This window comes from Lissotriton vulgaris, unplaced genomic scaffold (genome assembly GCF_964263255.1).
Source record: "Lissotriton vulgaris unplaced genomic scaffold, aLisVul1.2 SCAFFOLD_11664, whole genome shotgun sequence".
Classification (NCBI taxonomy): Eukaryota; Metazoa; Chordata; class Amphibia; order Caudata; family Salamandridae; genus Lissotriton; species Lissotriton vulgaris.
This window is the reverse complement of record NW_028250155.1, coordinates 13,185-33,092: the sequence shown is the minus strand read 5'-3', so window position 1 is coordinate 33,092 and position 19,908 is coordinate 13,185. Positions and strand designations below refer to the sequence as shown.

Below are 19,908 nucleotides of genomic sequence, written 5' to 3'. Positions count from 1 at the left end.
CCACTACAACCACATAGATACAGTATCCCTTGCCTTTTTCTCTGACTGTGACTGCATTTCTTTGCTCTCTCTCGGCTTCTACATTGATCCCTTAACACATCACTTAGTCCACTCCACTATCTGCACCACACATAGTCATTTGTAAGTGCTCCTACGTAATTCGCAAGTCGCAGCACGCCCCAGGCCGTAGAGGACTGGGATGGCCCCAATGATGAAGCATGTCACCAAGGGGCAACCCTGGTGAGTGAGGGGACACCTAGAAAAAAAGCAATTTCTCCTTTTCTATCTACTATACCTTCTGTCAGGTTACGCAGCCCCTAAGCGCCTACCGTACTATGAAACTACATTTCCCATGAGTAGGCGGGAGACTTGCAGACTATTTAGTGAGACTATATGAGAGTACCCTTGTATGTTAGGACATCACTTCACTGATGCCTGTCTTGTCTTCTCTTACAGGTATCCTTTCCCTGCTGACCCTACCTTTACCCATCCCACATTTTTTATTTTAGTTTGTTATTTTTCTCCCTCGCCTAATGCCTCGAACACCCTGTGTTTACACTTCTGGGTGTTGGTGACATTTGGAGGTGGAACCATATTTGCATCGACTGGATCACGGGGAGTAAACGTGACACCTTCCAGACCAACCCCATTGAGTGTTGTTGTGAATGGATTTATAGTGACCAGCAAGGCTCTCGGGTATCTGGCTACAGAGACCTTATGTTGAATATAGTTATCAATAATTCCACACAGGCCCTGTACTGTCGCATTCTTTCTTTCCACAGTTGTCGATGATATATTCTTACTCTGCTTGACAAAGAACCATTGCTAATGTGAAAGAACTTCAACCGAATTAGTAGTTATACTTTACCATTTGTTAGGCTACAATGTGGCACTGCTCTACTGTACTTCTGTCACCTGCTATATTCTCAGTTGTACCGTTGAATTGCTCAGGAGGACAAACCAGATTTCATTTTCTTTTTTTTCATAGGCATGCAACTGCCACTGTGTCACACCACTACTACCACCGCTATGAGGAAATTTTATCCGACCAAGATTGCCAACGTTATTCGGTGTTTCCCGTGGAGCCAGCCCTGGGCCTAGCCCTACTTTCAAACACAAATTACAGGTAAGATAAGCGTTTGGTGGTTTGGGGGTATAATGGAGTATTAGTACGAGAGACGAGAGCCTGAAGGTAGTACTACTAAAGTCCTAGGACTCTTGGATTCACTTCACTTAGTCTGTGAGAGGCACTTAGTGTTGAAAACATTTGGGCATTTACACTTAAAGGAAGAAAATGGAACTAAACTTTCAGGAAAACAGTCAACGTTAAACCCCCACCCACCAGGCAAGCAGTAAAAAACAGGTATGCTCAGATAAAGTTTGAAAAAGTATATTTATATCCCTAACAAAATAATCTCCCGCAAGACCCTCCCTAACCCCAACGATTGTCCTTCAAAAGTCCCCAAAAACCCAACTCCCAATTCCCACCCCCCCAAAAGTCTCTAAAAAAGGGGCAAGGGACACTATGGGTGGATGCTGTTAACTTTTTGGGCCAGGGCATCATGCTCCTCGCGGAGCAAGGCGAGCTCCTGCTGAAGGCGGGACACCATCAGGGTAGTGCGGCGCAGGCGTGCCTTCACTGCCTTGCAGGTGCAAGGCCTGTGAGAAGCAGCTGTTGGCCTTGCTGCTCGGCGGTGGCGTTTGCCTTTGGCAGCCCGGCTCAGTCTCGGTGGACCACTGTGCTGGGTCACGGTGGCAGCCGGTGAGGCCACGGAGGACGACGTTGTCGTTGTTGTCGACCGCACACTTTCCTCGTCCTCCAGGGCCACCAGCCGCCGATATTCCGCAACAGTGGCCTCGATTCTCCGTTGCCGGGCCGCTCTAGCCAGCTCCTTCCTCCTTGTTCGTTTGGAAGGAGAACCTATATGAAGAAAGAAAGACATAGTCTGTAACCAATGCTCTTTAAGATTAACTCAATCATTCAGCAGAAATGTGTGCTGCAGTACAACTAGCAACTTGCAAGCGCATTACATAACTATTGAGGCCAGTATCTATCTAACCTCACACTTCTTCATCCTTGCTCTAACATTAGTGGGAGTTTAAGGAACAAATTCTATGAGCACTGTGGACTTCCATTGGAGTCGACTATGAAAGTACACCAGTCTTATTCTTCTTCTTGTCTCTTGTTTTGGAAAATTGGTACGTTATTTTCTGCAAGCCGGCATAATGCCAGCGCGGTAAACTTGCACCCGAGAAAAAGAGACGCACGCCATGAGGAGTGACCTAGACTTGCGTTGCCGTTGCGTTACTGTACCCGTCCAGTACATGCAGGTGGTGAATCTCTTACTTTTCTATTACGGGTGGCACTGAGAATACTCTGTTACAACTCAAGGGCTACTGCTTAATTAATTTAACTTTCACCCTACAGTGGAAATGAGTACTAGAAATGGAAAATTGAAGAAGATAAATAATCTGATTATCTATCACTTCACATGGGATGTTTTTGCTTATATATGGGATGACTTTAGGTGCTTTGCTTTTTATTGAGTGACAGGCAGTGATACATCCACACATGAATGACTGAGTACTACTAAACTTATTAAGAGAGGTAGGGAGTGGCCACCATAATAACCGGATCTATGCAGTGCTTGCAATACAAACTACTGCTACTACTTATGGTAGTATTTGGACAAAATTAAAAGTTCTTTTCCTTGCCTTTCCTACACTGGAACGGACGTGCGGGTGCAGTGTTACATGCTCTTCAAAGTTACACTTAGTTCATCCACTGACCATCTACTCTCTCTAGATCATGGGTACTCACAAACTTTCTCTCAGGGGCTACATTTACAGTGTAGTTTGTGGCCGAGGGCCGCACTGGTGGGGGCGGAGTCAGAGGGGGCGGGGCTAAAGCAAAACGATAACTTGTGACCATGAGGTTGCACACAGGTCCCTGCAGCAGATGCCCTCATCCACTGAGCCACCAGACCCAGCATTTACATACATCTCTCTCCCTCCTGCTGTCCCTCCTGCCCTCCCTCCATCTCTCTCTCCCTCCTGCCCTCCCTCTCCCTCTGTCATCTCACTGTGTGTGTGTCTATCTGTGTCAGCCTTCAGCCCGGGTTGAGACCGCTTCCTCAACGCGCACACACAGACAACAACACCAAAGTACTTAACAGGTCTTTAAAAGACCATTAACATATTATTGAGGCTTTGTTTGTTTTAGCGCCCCTGCTTCTCCACCCTGACAATCACTGCTTGCCCGGCCCCACAGAGCAGAGGCTTTGTTCTATTTCACCTCTTTGTGGCCTTGCATCTCCACTCTGCTCTGTGGGGGCCGGGGGAGCAGTGATTGTCAGAGTGGAGATGCAGGGGCGCTAACAGGTGAAATACAAAAAAGCCTCTGCTCTGTGGGGGCCGGGGGAGCAGTGATTGTCTGCAAGGTCTGCGCACCGCCAAGGAAGGCTTGCCGGGCCACCACCGGCCCGCGGGCCGTACTATGAGTACCCCTGCTCTAGATACACATATGCTATCTAAGAGTCAGATAGTAGCATGATCCAGGTATATGGACACATACAGTTTCTGTGTCACCCACCCAGGCTGTTGTCCTTCCACCCATCATTGCTTCATCATTCACCCAGCCATGCATCTCATATTCTTGCCTTCCCAGCTAGTCTTCAATCTCAATAAGTAAGGAATATATAAGAGCTTACCTCTGGCCGCCACCACCGTCTCAACTCTCACAGCCGCCGCCGCCGCCTCCTCCCCTGATGATGAATTGCCCTCCGCCTCCGTGTCGAGCACCACCACCACACTGGCCCCGCCACCAGATGTTCCACCTACAAAGTACATTTAAGAATCTTAGAATAAAGCACTCACTAGTCACTAGTATTTGGTCTAGGAATGAAGACATGTGAAAACAATGTAATTTGTGACTCTACGTTAAAGTTAAAAAAAATGTCCCTTTTTCCAGGGAAGGTTGTCTTGCTGCACTTTTTGGCACAACTGATGAAGGCTGATTTTTTAACACGCACCATTTTTCTCCACACAGACAGAAGATGGACTTCTAACAACAAGATCAAGTTGAAACCAGGTGAGAGCTCGGCTCGACCACAAGAAATGTCTTCAATTAATCGTCAGCACTAAGCACTTTTCCATTATCAGTTAAACGTTTAGTTTTATTATGACTTCATTTTAATAAATGTGTTTACTTTTAATAAAGCTTTTAAATTTAAATACAATCTGTGTTTTTTGGTCCTCCAGACTAGAGTGACTGAACGAAAGGTTTTGCAATTTTTGCAAGCATGAGTCCAGATAGAACACTTCAAAAGACATTATGGACAATCCCAGAGGACTGCACTAAGTTGATAGAGCTATTGCTGACTAGAATCATGGGAGTTTCGCCAACCGTGCAATCTTAGTTAGCTACACAGACAGACTAATAAGAATAATCTAGTAATACCACAGGGAGTCATAGTAGAGGCAGGATAAGAATTTAGATACAGTCTACAAGAAGAGCAAAGACAATTTTGAAAAAATTCAAATGAGGAACGCTAGGAAAAATAGGTACTAGTCTAAAATGAAAACTTACTGGGGCCAGCAGAGGAGCCCTCGCCTGCCCGATCCTGGCCCTGTTGATGAACAGCATCCGCCGCCTGCTGCTCCTGTGTCCTCCTCTCGCCCCTGGGGGGAGCTGACGTACAACATGAAAGAAAGAACAGAAAACATGGATGATTGTTGCTTGTCAATGTCAACCAAATCAAACATTTCAAAAGAACAATAACAAAATATTTCCGCGAAATTATATTGATTATGGTTACTTTTTATTTATTTGCGGACCTGTGACTTCGAAAGTCACGTAACTCACTAAACAAAGTACTGAAACGTTCACCTAGGACTGGCAGGCAGCAGTCCGCAGGCAAGACGCAAAGTGACAGACAAACTCCATTGTGATTTCAGTCAGATCAGTGACAACACTAACAGTTGCCTGCTACATTACCAGTCATTTAAATAGTCAAACTATCAATCCACCGCCACTATTTTTCTTATTGTCAGGGTTACAAAGGAAGGGGCAGATTTAAGCCCTTGCGGCTCTTTTGCGCCGTTCTTGCGTGACTTTTGTGACGCAGCAGCTAAACAAAAAAGGGCGCCATGGTGCGGCGTATAATATTATAACAACGTGACGCATTTGGGAGATGCATCCCGTTATAAAGCCCTGCGCCATCAGGGGGCGTTCCGGCGCAAGGGAGGGCATTCCTGCGCTGGAACACATCCTAATAGTGGCTGAGGGAAATCTACAAAATATCAATCAGTCACCTTTAGGACAATGATGCGTCACACAAACCCTGCACCTGCTTGAAGCAGACGTACGGCTTGACCCAGCATTGGGGAGATAGGGTACCCCAGAGCATTGATGGAGCTGCGCCATCGTTGCGACGCAACTCCAGCAGTAAAGCTTCGGTGACGTTTTGGGCCCATGGGGAGCCGCATTGCAAATACGGCGCACCATGTTTGGTGGTGGTAGCGGGCCGCACAATTAATGGCGCATCCCTGCTACTTTGCAGGGATGCGACGGTAATTGCAATTCTGCCCCTTAGGGGCATACTTACTTACGCGTTCTGGCGCATCTCCAGAGATGCGCCAGATCAAATGCGTCACGCAAAACTACCCTTGCGACACGGCAGATGTGCCTCATTTACAATGCGGCGCGCCCTGGCGCAAGGGTAGGCACTTGCGTGACGCATCTCGTCACGTAAGAGCGGCGCATCGCTGGAGTCACGTCGCCAACGCAATGCAACTCCAGTAATGCTCAGGGCCACCCAATACTTTACATGCTGTGTCAGTCCTTTCGCCTGCTTCGAGCAGACATAAGGAATTGAATTGACGTAGCAGCGTCGCAGAAGTGCCTGCGTTAAATCTTGTAGATTTCACGCAGGCAATTTTGCGAGGCGCACAGCCGCTGGACCGCCCACCCTGCGTACTAGGAACGCACCCATTGTGGTGCAGGCCCATGGCTTTATAACGTGACGCATCTCCCTAGATGCGTCATGCTGTAAATGACTTGCAGGGATGCGGCACGTTTACGCCGCTGTTGCGTCACGCAAGGCAACGTAAACGTGGCGCAAGGGGCTTGTAAATGTAATCTGCCCCCTAGTGTCTAGCATTACGCAGTTCTGTTAAGTACACTCATACATAATAGTTACTCAGGCCAATGAGACCACGAAATAGAAAACAAATAAGCATAGTAGCAACCCCACTGAGAAGGAGAGCAGTGCACCTGAAATGCACAGAAGATTTTGAAATATAATTTAACTACAATGTAATCGTCATCAGCGGCATTATTGGCTTGCTCCATGTAAAAAACAAATATTTGCAATACAACAACACAGAGCAGGAGAAAACATCATAGTAGTGAGTGATTAAATGCCAATGGCTACTACTACTCACCAAGCCCGGGGATCTCCAAGCCGAGCTGGTCCAGCAGGTCGCGCTCGCGGTCCAGGAGGTCCGTCCAGCGATGGGTGACCTGGCTGTAGGTGCGCTGGACCCCGTAGAGGTGGGATATGGCCCAGCACACCTTCTCCCACCGCTTCCGGCGCTCCCGCATGTTATAGCCGCCGGCCGCGATCCTGCCGCCTCCCGCGATGGTCCTGGGCAGGCGGCGCTGGACGAAGTAGACCAGCGCGCCCACTTCCTCCGGGCTGAATATCTCCCGGCGCGTCACCTGCTCCCCCCTCGATCTCACGCCTGCTGTCCTGCCACTGGGTCCAGCACTACTCCCCGCCGCCGCTGCGGCCCTCAAGTGCCTGGGCAGCTTCACGGCGCCTGGCTTGACCATGGTCTGGGCAGGTAAGGTAGGAAGAAGTAGAAAATTAAGAAAGAATAGGATAGGGAAGAAGAAAAGAAAAGAGTTTACAAAAGTAGTTTAAAAGTAAAGAAAAATAGCAGAAAAGACAAAAATATACAGCTAGGAAAAGAGAGGGATAGATAAGAAGCAAAATCGTAAAAAAAAAACTGAAAACAAGCAAAGGATGGGAAAGATATCAAGAGGATTAAACACCATGCCCAGACACAGGAAATGAATGAAAAACAAGATGGCCGGCGCCCGTTTCCGAGCGCGAAAGTCAGTTCGCGCGAGATTTTCCTCGCGATCTCGTGCGAACCTCTAGATTTCCCGCGCGATCTCGTGCGAACCTCTACTCGCAATGCGCTTACTGCGCGAGATTATACATAGCGGGCGGAAACGGAAATACGTCACGCAAACAAAATGGCCGCGCCCGTACTCGACCTTGGGGTAAATTCGCGTGTTGCGCTGCAAGCGGCTCGCGAATACTGCAAAAAAACTCGCGAAACAACAAGCCGCAAAAAAATAAAATGCTCATTCGCACGAATTGGCGGCTTCCGCGGTCGGTTTCGCACGACGCCGCGCCCCGCGAATAGCGCGAAAAAAACCGCAAAACGATTTCAGCAAAAGCAAAAGCAATGAGCAGGTGCAAAAGGTCAACCTCATGATTTGTAACGATTCTTTGTATTGCTTCCTGAGGGGGCCCTCCAGAATTCGGTTGCCTGCTTGCAACTATTGTGTGACCCTGCTCTGACCTTAACTGTATGCCACAAAGGTCCTGATTTACAGCTAAAGGAGCAGACAAGCAGGTGCCAGGCTGGAACTTTAAATTCTTTCAGTGACACATTAATTAGCCCCTAATTCATTATTGTCAGTTGGGGCAGGGCAGGTGTTGTAACTAATTTTGCAACAATGAAAGCACTTAGCAAGTGCAAAAGATCACTAATCAGGGCGCACTAAGGAAGCAGGTGCCAGCTAAAAAAATATTCTGTGACACATTAATCAGCCCCAAATTAATTCAGGTCACTTGAGGCAGGGAAGGTGTGCTTTGCTTTGCCGAAAATAATGTACACTGGACAACCAGAGGGTGTGGTGATGAAACAGAGGGTGGCATGGGTGGGCCAGAGGGTGGCATGAGTAGTCAGAGAGTGGCAGTGGTGACAGAGAGTGGCAGTGATGAAGAAGAGTGTCCCAAACAGGCTGGACATGTAGAAACAACAAGTTCGCAAAACTTGCGACCCGACAGGTAAGTTCGCAAATTGCGAAATTGTAAAAACCCTCGCGAACTGGCAGAAACACGGGCGAACACAAAAAAAAAAAAAAATCCGCAAATTCGCGGGAATTCGCGGATTTTGCGGACTGCGAATCCGCAAATCCGCAAAATTCGCGAACGCGAGATCCGCAAAATTCGCCCATGCTTAGATAGTATGCGTAAAGAAAGTTGGGGAGTAATGGGTGTTTACCATCCATTGGTGGCACGGCGGCCCACATCTCCAGCAACATACTCATCTTTTTCACCACCCATTTGAAAAATGCACAGGTCTCTCTCATTGATGGCCAGCACCGACATACACTTTTAGACATACCTCCCGCCACAAGTTCTAGAATTGCGAACTTTAGAGCTGGGGAGCTACGTTCGAATCTCAGCATCAACTCAACATCCTGTGATTCCAGGCAAATCGCTTTGTCTCCCCGTGCCTACCACAAATGAATAAGGCCTGGATACCCGTCACCCCCTCCCAACACAATCCCCAAGAATGGGAAGACGGATACCGTTCTTGAGCTTTTGGAAGGCGGGAGGGAGTTACCCTCCCGGCCGTATTTATTAAAATATGAAACAAAATTAAAACATTTTCATATCATGTACAATTTCATTTATACATTACGATGTTTATTGGCTAACCTTAACATATCTCTAATACAAAGGTTCTCCTAGCCGATTCTAAAACATCCTGTAAATGCATTTCTCAAAATTCAAATTGTACATCCTAACATTACGGGCCAACGGCAAGGTCGTAACCGGTGTCAGAAACCTATACCAGACTCCCCCCCTTACTTGTGAGGGGCGGGTGCACAGAGGACTGTACCTCTGTGCCAAATTCCAATTTCCCTTGTCTTAACGGGGGCCCATACTTACTCGACGCCATCTTGGTGGTCGTCCGAGGACTCGTGTGAGATGTCTAGAAGGTAGCGTAGACCCACCCCACACTGCTTACCACATCCGCCGTCGCGGATGTCCTGGCCCCGGGAAATTCCAAGGAGGGGACCCGTAGCCCCTCCTCCCCAGGGAGGGGTCTTGACCACCTTCCCTTTTGGCGGTCCCATCCTTAGAAGGGTACCGCCTCCCCGTGTGAGGGGCCAATGGCCGCCTCCCCCCGGGCGCTCCCATCCATAATGGGTGGCGCCCCACCTCTAGGGATCTTCCAATTACTGCTCACCGATCATGACCTTACCGCCCGACCAAAAAATAAATACGACATTGTTTAAACTAAAGAGAACGAAATAAACAGTTATACTAGCATTTCAAGTATAAACTTTTATCTCTATAATACACTTCTTTCATCACAGCTGCGATACTCGCCTGAGTTCGTGCTAAAAAGCAACCATTTAAAAAACATCAAACTTTATTAGAAACAACCTGAAAAAGAGACATCGCACTTTATTAGAAACAACCTGAAAAAGAGATCATCATCATCAATCGACTTTATTGCCATACAAAACGCTGTCATCAGGGGCTGGTGGGTGGGTCAAAATTGGCTCTTGTTCCGTCAAGGGCTCACGTGCAACGAGGAGGTGCAGCTTCAAAGCACAGGAACAAGAGGATGCTTCCTTGGATTGCTGCTCCATTTATTCTTCTCCGGGAGGGCGTGGACCCTCCTCCGACCGCCTACAGGGCGTGGCCAACGGTGTAGGTGTCTAGGACAGCCTCCTCTTGGGCGGGAAAAGGCGCTTCGGGCATACCAGCCGTGACACGCCTCCCGCCCAAAATGGCTTCCCGGGGGGACCGAGGCACCCGACCATACGTTCGGGGGGACCGAGTGGTCGCCCCTTTCCATATGGCCTGGATACCCGTCACCCCCTCCCAACACAATCCCCAAGAATGGGAAGACGGATACCGTTCTTGAGCTTTTGGAAGGCGGGAGGGAGTTACCCTCCCGGCCGTATTTATTAAAATATGAAACAAAATTAAAACATTAAAATAACAGTTTCATATCATGTACAATTTCATTTATACATTACGATGTTTATTGGCTAACCTTAACATATCTCTAATACAAAGGTTCTCCTAGCCGATTCTAAAACATCCTGTAAATGCATTTTTCAAAATTCAAATTGTACATCCTAACATTACGGGCCAACGGCAAGGTCGTAACCGGTGTCAGATCCCTATACCAGACTCCCCCCCTTACTTGTGAGGGGCGGGTGCACAGAGGACTGTACCTCTGTGCCAAATTCCAATTTCCCTTGTCTTAACGGGGGCCCATACTTACTCGACGCCATCTTGGTGGTCGTCCGAGGACTCGTGTGAGGTGTCTAGAAGGTAGCGTAGACCCCCCTCCCACCCCACACTGCTTACCACATCCGCCGTCGCGGATGTCCTGGCCCCGGGAAATTCCAAGGAGGGGACCCGTAGCCCCTCCTCCCCAGGGAGGGGTCTTGACCGCCTTCCCTTTCGGCGGTCCCATCCATAGAAGGGTACCACCTCCCCGTGTGAGGGGCCAATGGCCGCCTCCCCCCGGGTGCTCCCATCCATAATGGGTGGCGCCCCACCTCTAGGGATCTTCCAATTACTGCTCACCGATCATGACCTTACCGCCACAGGCCGGATAGTTGACCGGCTATCCGGACCCCCCACAAAGCTCCTACGAAAGGTCATGGCTACGTAAACTCTTTAACCAAGCTATGAAGTCTCCTATGAGTAAGACATTACCCTCCCGAGACAAATGGACCCCATCCTCCAAATACATATGGTCCCCCCGGATACATCCGTGTGGAATACAATGCAATTTACCTGTACGAAACAACCTACTCATTTTATTATTAACCTTCTTTACCAACTGGTTCAAAGCTGACACTGAGAGGGCCCCCCGCCACACCTTCCGAGGAATCATGTGTGACCATGCAATTGTGGACCCCGGAACCCTTCTCGCCAACCAACTCACTGCGGACAAAATTGACTCGAGGAGTACTCGTCGACCAATGGTCACCAAATCATTGCCCCCAAGATGCACTATGATTACACATGGCGGTGACCTAGTCCGCCCTAACAGTCCCTCAATAAAACTTTGAAACTGGTCAATACAGAGCCCGCCCCTTCCGTGGAAGGTCACCCTGTACCCGTATTCCCCAGCCACGTGAATCATGTCACCTGCTTTGAATACGTCCACGGCACGCCTCACGTATGAGTGGCCAACGACCCACACCACTCTTTCCTCAGCCGGTGATCTTTGACCGCTGGTCCCCAGGTGTCGGGTCAACTGCACAGTCCGCCCCGCAAAGCCTGCTCGCAAAACTGTAAACCAAACAGAAAACAAGAAGCGTGAGTACATGACATAGGCTTCACAACATGTGCAACCGCACATACCTTTTATAACAGTTCGAGGACCAACGCCCCAACTGTTTCACCTTTTCAACACTCAGACCCCTGGCTGTAGCCTCCGTCGCAGCCCCTATCCGGAAGGAATGGGTCCCAAAATCGCTCGGGTTCAAGCCCGCTGCCGCGATTGCCATTGTTAACACCCGCTGAAATTGAAACCTAGTCAGTGGGGTGGCGTCGGTGTGCCTCAGCAAGCTTCCCCCCCATGATGCCGCCCTATGCGCTAAATACTCCTCTACGCATTTTACCGGGCACATGGGAGATGCCGGAATCCGCTGGACTACCACACTGTCCCCGATCGCTCCCTGATCGGTCTTTGACCTGGCTATAGAGACTACCATTGTCTCCCCCTTGATTCGAATGTGTTCTCGACACAGACCTCCCCCCGTATCCTGCTTGTTCCTCGCTACCAGTTCGCTTACCCGCATAGCCCCATGGAATGCTAATGCAAAAGCGGCCCGGAATAGCACCGTCTCAGATTGAGATGAACATGTCGCAGGGAGTACGGACAGTAACAAGGACAACCTTTCTAAACCTATCGGGTGCCTCTCATCCACTCTACGACCCTCAATGCGTTGCCACCCACGCAGGGCCTTTTGCACCAGAAAGGACGATGTGGGGTCCTGGATGCCATGAGCCCGTGCCATGAAAGAAATGGCGGCCCGGTGCCACTGATTTGCCTGCCTGATGTAAAGATACCAGAAATTTCAGGACATACTCCTCCGGCCCCCATTGCTCCCCCCTAGCTGACCCTAAAAAGGACCAATAAGAACAGAACGCCCCTTCATATGCCTTCCTTGTCCTGGGTGCTAGACTCTCTCCCACGAGGTTTTGTAATCCGGGGCACCGAGAGACCAGAGAGCTTCGGCAAATGGTGCCGCCACCGAGTCCACTGTGGGCAGAAAAACCCCGGAAGGCCTGCATATGGGAACGAGAGAGCGAATCAGCTGCCTGGTTTAGTACCCCTGGCACGTGTCTTGCCCTAAAGTGGACGTTCAGTCTCATACATAGCAGGACAATTTCCTTCAGCAATCTCAAAATCCATTTGCAGCGTGCTGCCTGACTATTGATACACTCAACAACGGTCATATTATCAGACCAGAACACCACTGAGCAATCCCGAAACCCCTCTGGCCAAGTTTCTAAGGCTACCAGAATAGGGAACAGTTCCAGAAACCCAATGTTAGCAGTGAGTCCATTATCGTGCCACCACTCAGGCCAGGTTCGTGCCGACCATTGATTGCCAAATATGGCGCCAAAACCTACACTCCCAGCCGAGTCGGTCCACAACCCCAGTTCTTCCGAGGAAACTGGGGAATCGGTCCACACGACACGACCATTGAAATCCGCCAGAAATGCCAGCCATATGTGCATATCCTGGCGAACCTCTGCTGACAGTCTTGTGCGGTGGTGCCCTTCCTTGAGGCCCACCATGGCTTGTGCGATAGAACGGGAAAAGGGGCGAGCCATCGGTATTACTCGCAGGGCAAAGTTAAGCTGACCCACAGACTGTTGTAACTGATGGAGAGTTACTTTTCTCTCGCCGAGACATATTTTGAGCGAGGCCCTGAATTTCATCACCTTCTCTTTAGGCAAGCGGAAGCATCCCTCCACAGAATCGAGCTCAATTCCGAGAAACTCGAGTGTAGTAGATGGCCCTACCGTCTTACCTGGTGCCAGTGGCACACCAAATACCTTCATAAGATTACAGAATTCACTCAAGGCTTGTGCACATTCCACATCCCCGGCTGCCCCCAGAAACAGAAAATCATCAAGATAATGCATAACATGTGTAAACCCTGTGGCTCTTGTGAAAGCCCATTGCAAAAAGCTACTGAATTTCTCAAAATACGCACAAGAGATGGAGCAACCCATTGGCATACATTTATCCATGTAATAGCGTCCTTGAAACCTAAAACCTAGGAGACGCTGATCGTCTGGGTGTACCGGGAGCAACCGGAACGCTGACTCGATATCTGATTTAGCCATCAGCGCTCCGGGCCCCAGGCGATTCAAAATGGCGACGGCCTCATCAAAGGATGCGTACCTCACCGAACAAACTCCCGGGTCAATCGCATCGTTCACCGAAAGACCCCTAGGAGCCGACAAATTGTGTATTTAAACTGAACTCCCCCGGGTCCTTTTTGGGGACCACTCCCAAAGGTGAACAAACAAAATCGCCAACTGGTGGTGTGTCATATGGTCCAGCAACCCGACCTCGGGCCACTTCTTTCCCAATCTTTGCCTGCACCACCGCCGTATTCTGCTGAACCGATAGTTGGTTCTTACATTGTGCTTCCCCCCGAAAATCCCCCGCCGGGATGCGGAAACCATATGAGAAACCGTCTCGCAACACCCCGGCGGAGATATGATCAGGGTATTCGTTCAGCCAAGGGATCAGTGCCATGATATCAACAGGGGTAGGTAATGGCGCCCCTCGGTCTATTTCAGACCTGTTTGGCGCCTCCCCTACCTCCCGTATCACCAGTCTTGGCTCTGCACGTACTCTCGGGGTGCGAAGACTGTCCGCACCCTGCACACTCATGCCTGAACTTGCAAGCTCCCTGTGGCCCAGAACACTTGCCTCTGTTAAAGCTCCAGCAGACCCCTTTCTTACCCGGGTTGCCATTATTCTTTGTGTTCTGATCACTGTTTGTACCCGCCCGAAAGGGCGCCCCCAACGAAGGGCGGGAAGGCTCAACCCCGTTCCCGCCTAAAGATGGCGACTTCGCCGTGCTCGACCTCTCAATTTTTTGCCAGGAATTGGAGTCGAAACAATCCCACGTCAGAGATGAGTCGTGCTCCTTGGACTTACGAAATATGCTATCATAACAACACCATTGATTACCCCCGTACGTTTCATAAAATTCCATGATACGTGTCTGATAAACAGGCAATTCCACCAATAACTCAGGCCTACGTTCCCCCATAATTGCAGTGAACATTCCAAACGCTCTGGCCCAATTGGCGATCGTTTCATCTACTCTGAAACCCGCCATCTTTGCGCGCCATACAATAGGATGCAAAAACTCTTTCTGGTTTTTTACATGTTCAATCTCATAGTGATCGGTCAACAAGGAAAACATGTTCACATATTTATCCGCCCAAATCCTTTCTTTCACATCAATCGGGATATGTTGAACGACTTTTTCCCTCCTCGAGGGGACCGATCCCTCCCCCGCCATCGGCAGTGGTTGCTTACCTGAACCGGTAGTTGTGACCGTTGTTGCTGCCGAACCCACGCCCGAAACTGGTTGTTCCACGGGAACCTGTGGGGAAACAAGAGGACATGGTGCCTTCGCAGCCTCCTTCGATTGCCGCAACTGCTTCATTATTGACCTGGCTTCGTCCGCCGTGGCCCCCTCATTCTCTCTGCCCAACCATGCCGCCAACTGGGCAGCCAGCTCAGGAGGCATATCTTCCCCATTCACAGGAGTGACCACCACAGGGATCGGTTGTCCTGCGTTCGGGACCGGAACTGGGGCCTCGGTCGGGGTGACCGGGTTCGCTGGAGGTGGTTCGGGAACCGGGGCCTCCCCACCCGATGCCCCCTTCTTGGCTCTTCTACCTCTCCCAGTAGGGACTACTCCCGGCAATGCTGGTCCGATGACCCTCTTTGGTCCACCCGCACCATTCATTGCCGCCATCTGCTTCTTCATGTCCGCCATGTCCTTCATCAGCATACGAAGCATCTGGTCGGTTCCAACCCTCTTTCCGACCTTCTTGCCAGGCATCGTCTAGGTCCGAAAGCTTCGAACTCGCTGAAAGAAGAAACACAAAAATTAAATTCTTCAAAATTGGCTCTTGTTCTGTCAAGGGCTCACGTGCAACGAGGAGGTGCAGCTTCAAAGCACAGGAACAAGAGGATGCTTCCTTGGATTGCTGCTCCATTTATTCTTCTCCGGGAGGGCGTGGACCCTCCTCCGACCGCCTACAGGGCGGGGCCAACGGTGTAGGTGTCTAGGACAGCCTCCTCTTGGGCGGGAAAAGGCGGGCCCCGGCTACGCCGCTTTGGGCATACCAGCCGTGACACGCCTCCCGCCCAAAATGGCTTCCCGGGGGGATCGAGGCACCCGACCATACGTTCGGGGGGACCGAGTGGTCGCCCCTTTCCATGTGTTCTTCTGTAATGTAAATTTTGCTCATGCCATGTTGTCAAGTATATAATACTGCAAGGAAAAATAAAGTAGGGAAACTCGAGTTCACACACTACTGAATGCGCACTCTTAAGTGCATCAGCAGTGCAACGTGAATCGGAGGAATGAATGGGGCATTACCGGTCGGCATTTACCGAATCGGTAAATACCGTTTTTGACAAGGGAGCAGGGGGTGTCACTTTGACACCCTCTAGCACCCCCAAAAAAGGTTCGGGGGCCATGTGGCAGGCATACCTGCCCTAAGGGCAGGTCTGCCTGTCATATGGCACAGGTGTGCATGCACACATGTGCATGCACACCGGAATCGGTATTTTACCATCAAATATATTTGATGGTAAAATACCGATTTGGTAAGGGTTGTGGGACTCAGAAGAGTCCCACCTACATATCAAATTTACCGAATCGGTAAAAATACCAATTCGGTATTTTACCGAATCTGTAAAATACAGGGCCCTACATCTCAGATTGCATTTACCGGTCGGTAACGGTCGAATTCGGCCGTTACCGACTGGTAAATGCCTACCTACATCTGGCCCACATTCTTTTAAATTGCATGATTTATATTATTTTTATTTAATATTTGATTTTATTACCTTTTACACCCTAAAAACGAATCCCACCCTGCTCCCTTTAAATACCCCTGCACCCCATAATCATAACCCACCCTTACTCCTTAAAATACCCCAACACCCTTAAACACTAACCCATCTTGACCCTATAAATATACCCTGTACCCCAAAACCCAAACCTATCCCTAAACCCTAAAAATACCCCTGTACCCCAAAACCCAAACCTAGCCCTGAACCCTAAAAATAACCCTGTACCCCAAAACCCAAACCTACCCCTGGACCCTAAAAATACCCCTGTACCCCAAAACCCAAACCTAGCCCTGAACCCTAAAAATAACCCTGTACCCCAAAAACCAAACCTACCCCTGAACCCTAAAATACCCCTGTACCACAAAACCCAAACCTAGCCCTGAACCCCAAAAATACCCCTGTATCCTAAAACCCTAACCTACCCCTGAACCCTAAAAATACCCCTATACCCCAAAACCCAAACCTAGCCCTGAACCCTAAAAATACCCCTGTACCCCAAAACCCATACCTATCCCTAAACCCTAAAACTACCCCTGTACCCCATAACCCAAAACTATATCTGAACCCTTAAAATACCCAAACACCCCAAAACATATACCTCAGTACCCCAAAACAGATACCCCTATACCCATACTTACCTTATCCAAACATTAAAAAAAAACATGCTTTTACCATTCATGCATTTACAACGAATTTCATTGTAAATGTATGCGTGGTAAAAGCATATAAAATGTAATGCCATGCGTTATAATGGCATTGCGGAGTCATGGTACTTTCGTAATGAAAGTATGCAGAGTGATAGTATGCGTAAAGAAAGTTGGGGAGTAATGGGTGTTTACCATCCCCCCGTAACTACATTGGTGGCACGGCGGCCCACATCTCCAGCAACATACTCATCTTTTTCACCACCCATTTGAAAAATGCACAGGTTTCTCTCATTGATGGCCAGCACCGACATACACTTTTAGACACACCTCCCGCCACAAGTTCTAGAATTGCGAACTTTAGAGCTGGGGAGCTACGTTCGAATCTCAGCATCAACTCAACATCCTGTGATTCCAGGCAAATCGCTTTGTCTCCCCGTGCCTACCACAAATGAATGTGTTCTTCTGTAATGTAAATTTTGCTCATGCCATGTTGTCGAGTATATAATACTGCAAGGAAAAATAAAGTAGGGAAACTCGAGTTCACACACTACTGAATGCGCACTCTTATGTGCATCAGCAGTGCAACGTGAATCGGAGCGTTTCACAGGCCTGTCACAGATAAGAAATGCTTTCAAAACGAAATCCTACAAAACAATATACTACTGGCCGGCAGCAATTCATACCCGGACAACGTTGGGACGGGCTGCTAGTATATATATATATATATATATATATATATATATATATATATATATATATATTCAATGAAAAAACCATAGGTTATAGACCATATATAGTTAGGAATTCGCATTTACAAAACCTTATTTTACTCGCATAAAACCATTGAAATTCCATATATAGTTAGTTGCGCTAACTATATATCGCGCACCCGCAATCCACTGCTGATGATGTCACATATTACATCATTCATGACATGGTCAGTGACATCACTGATGACATCACTGATGACATCTCAAATGACATCACTGATGACATCACTGATGACATCTCATTTGACATTACTGATCACATCACTGATGATATCATTCATGTGATAATACGATGAACCTCTTCAGACTCTAATATAACCTTAGATACAATCAGTGTAAACAGACACTCACAGACTGTCACTCATCCATGGAGTTACTCACACACCTAGTCAGTCATGCAAAGAATCAATCACACCTCCATTTCCTCAACTATACAGTTATACAAACTTTACTTATTCAAACATATACTAACACATATTTACTCTCTTATACAATCCCTGATACAAGTTCACAATGATCCATACAGCCACTCACACATTCACTGGCTCTTATGCACAGTTATTTATATATGTCAACTCTCACATGTACTGTGTTTTACATATGTACTTACTTTGACATGTAGCACTGAGATATCCATTCACTCACCAATACACTCATGCACACAGTCAACCGCCCATACAGCTGTTACCACATGCACTTTTGAAACCATACCTCTAGTGAATCAACTGCTCACACATCTATGCACAGAGTCATACACCTCCCAGCCACCCACACACACACTCAGTCTCCCATACAAATACTAAGGTAACCAATCAATAACCCATATAGTTACTCATATAGCTACTTATCAACACATGCAACAGTTTACAGAACAACAGACATAATGATGCACAAATTAAGACAGTTTAGTCACTAACCCATGCACTCAGTGAGACACATTTAATCACTCACTCATACAGTCAGTCATGCACCTACTAAATCCTTCATCCAGACACTTATACATCCACTCATTCTTCAATATGTAAGACATATTTTAACTTCACAGAAACATACAGTCACTGGATGTTGTCATCAGTGATGTCATTTGAGATGTCATCAGTGATGTCATCAGTGATGTCACTGACCATGTCATGAATGATGTAATATGTGACATCATCAGCAGTGGATTGCGGGTGCGCGATATATAGTTAGCGCAACTAACTATATATGGAATTTCAATGGTTTTATGCGAGTAAAATAAGGTTTTGTAAATGCGAATTCCTAACTATATATGGTCTATAACCTATGGTTTTTTCATTGAATTTCAATGGTTTTTTAAATGCAAATTTCTAACTATATATGGTCTATAACCTATGGTTTTTTCAGTGAATTTCATTGGTTTTTTAAAAGCTAACATCTGTAGCTGTAAAATGTATTATTCTTTAAATCCCAAAATATATTTAGATGTTTATTGATAATTTTTTTTTTAATATTTTTTTTCTTCGCTTCTAGTTCGCGAACCGGGAAGCTTTCCGTTAGCTCATCTTGATGCCGCGATCTAGTCCGCGAACCGGTCAACGTTACGTTAGCGGAACAGTGACGCGCCGCGGAAGCGCGACGTATCACGTTATCGCGTAATGCGTCTAATGACGCGCCGCGTTAGCGCTCCCGGAAGTGCTCCGGACCGCGAACCGGAAGCGATCTGGGACGCGGCGCGCGCCGCGTAACGTAAGCGGAACAGGTCATGTGACTTGTTTATCAAACTTCTCATTGGTTCATTTCACTTTTGGTTTCCAAATGATGTATGACTAGGTCATGTGACCTAAAAATAACACTTTTCATTGGCTCAGAACTTTTGTTTTCCCCAAATCAAGTAAACCCCTCCTTATTTCCTCACTCTGACTTTCATCTTGGTGAGAGAAAGACCATTTATCTGAAGATCCACAATGGCTTCCATTGTTGCTGCAGCTGGTGCACCCCCACCACCACCTCCACCTCCCCATAAGAAGAGAGGACCACCCAGTCAAATTATGACTAACAGAGAGGAGGAAGATGAGGAAGAAGAAGAAGAGGAGAGAGAGGGACAACAATTTGTTGATGAGTTGCCCCGGGTTTCTAAACGAAAAACCAGTTTCATCTGGCAGTTTTTCACCATCCCTCCTGGAACCAAGAAAGTGAATGCAAAATATGCCACCTGCCTCATCTGTGACCACAGATTGTCGAGAGGCACAGAAAAGAAGTACAGTATGGGGAACTATACAATGCACCGTCACATGAGCAGGTGGCATCCCTTGAACTACAGCCGGGCTGAGTTGAGG

The 19,908-nt window shown here is 48.1% G+C and overlaps 1 protein-coding gene across 1 annotated transcript; it reads right to left on the bottom strand.

Annotated features, from left to right (window-relative positions):
* Nucleotides 1-1,518: 1,518 nt before the first annotated feature.
* Nucleotides 1,519-4,690, bottom strand: LOC147663343 (uncharacterized; the record flags this gene model as incomplete). Its single annotated transcript, XM_086950509.1, has 3 exons — nucleotides 1,519-1,921; nucleotides 3,711-3,836; nucleotides 4,589-4,690. Coding segments are annotated over 3 exons (626 nt in total), but the record flags the coding sequence as incomplete, so codon positions are not given.
* Nucleotides 4,691-19,908: the final 15,218 nt, after the last annotated feature.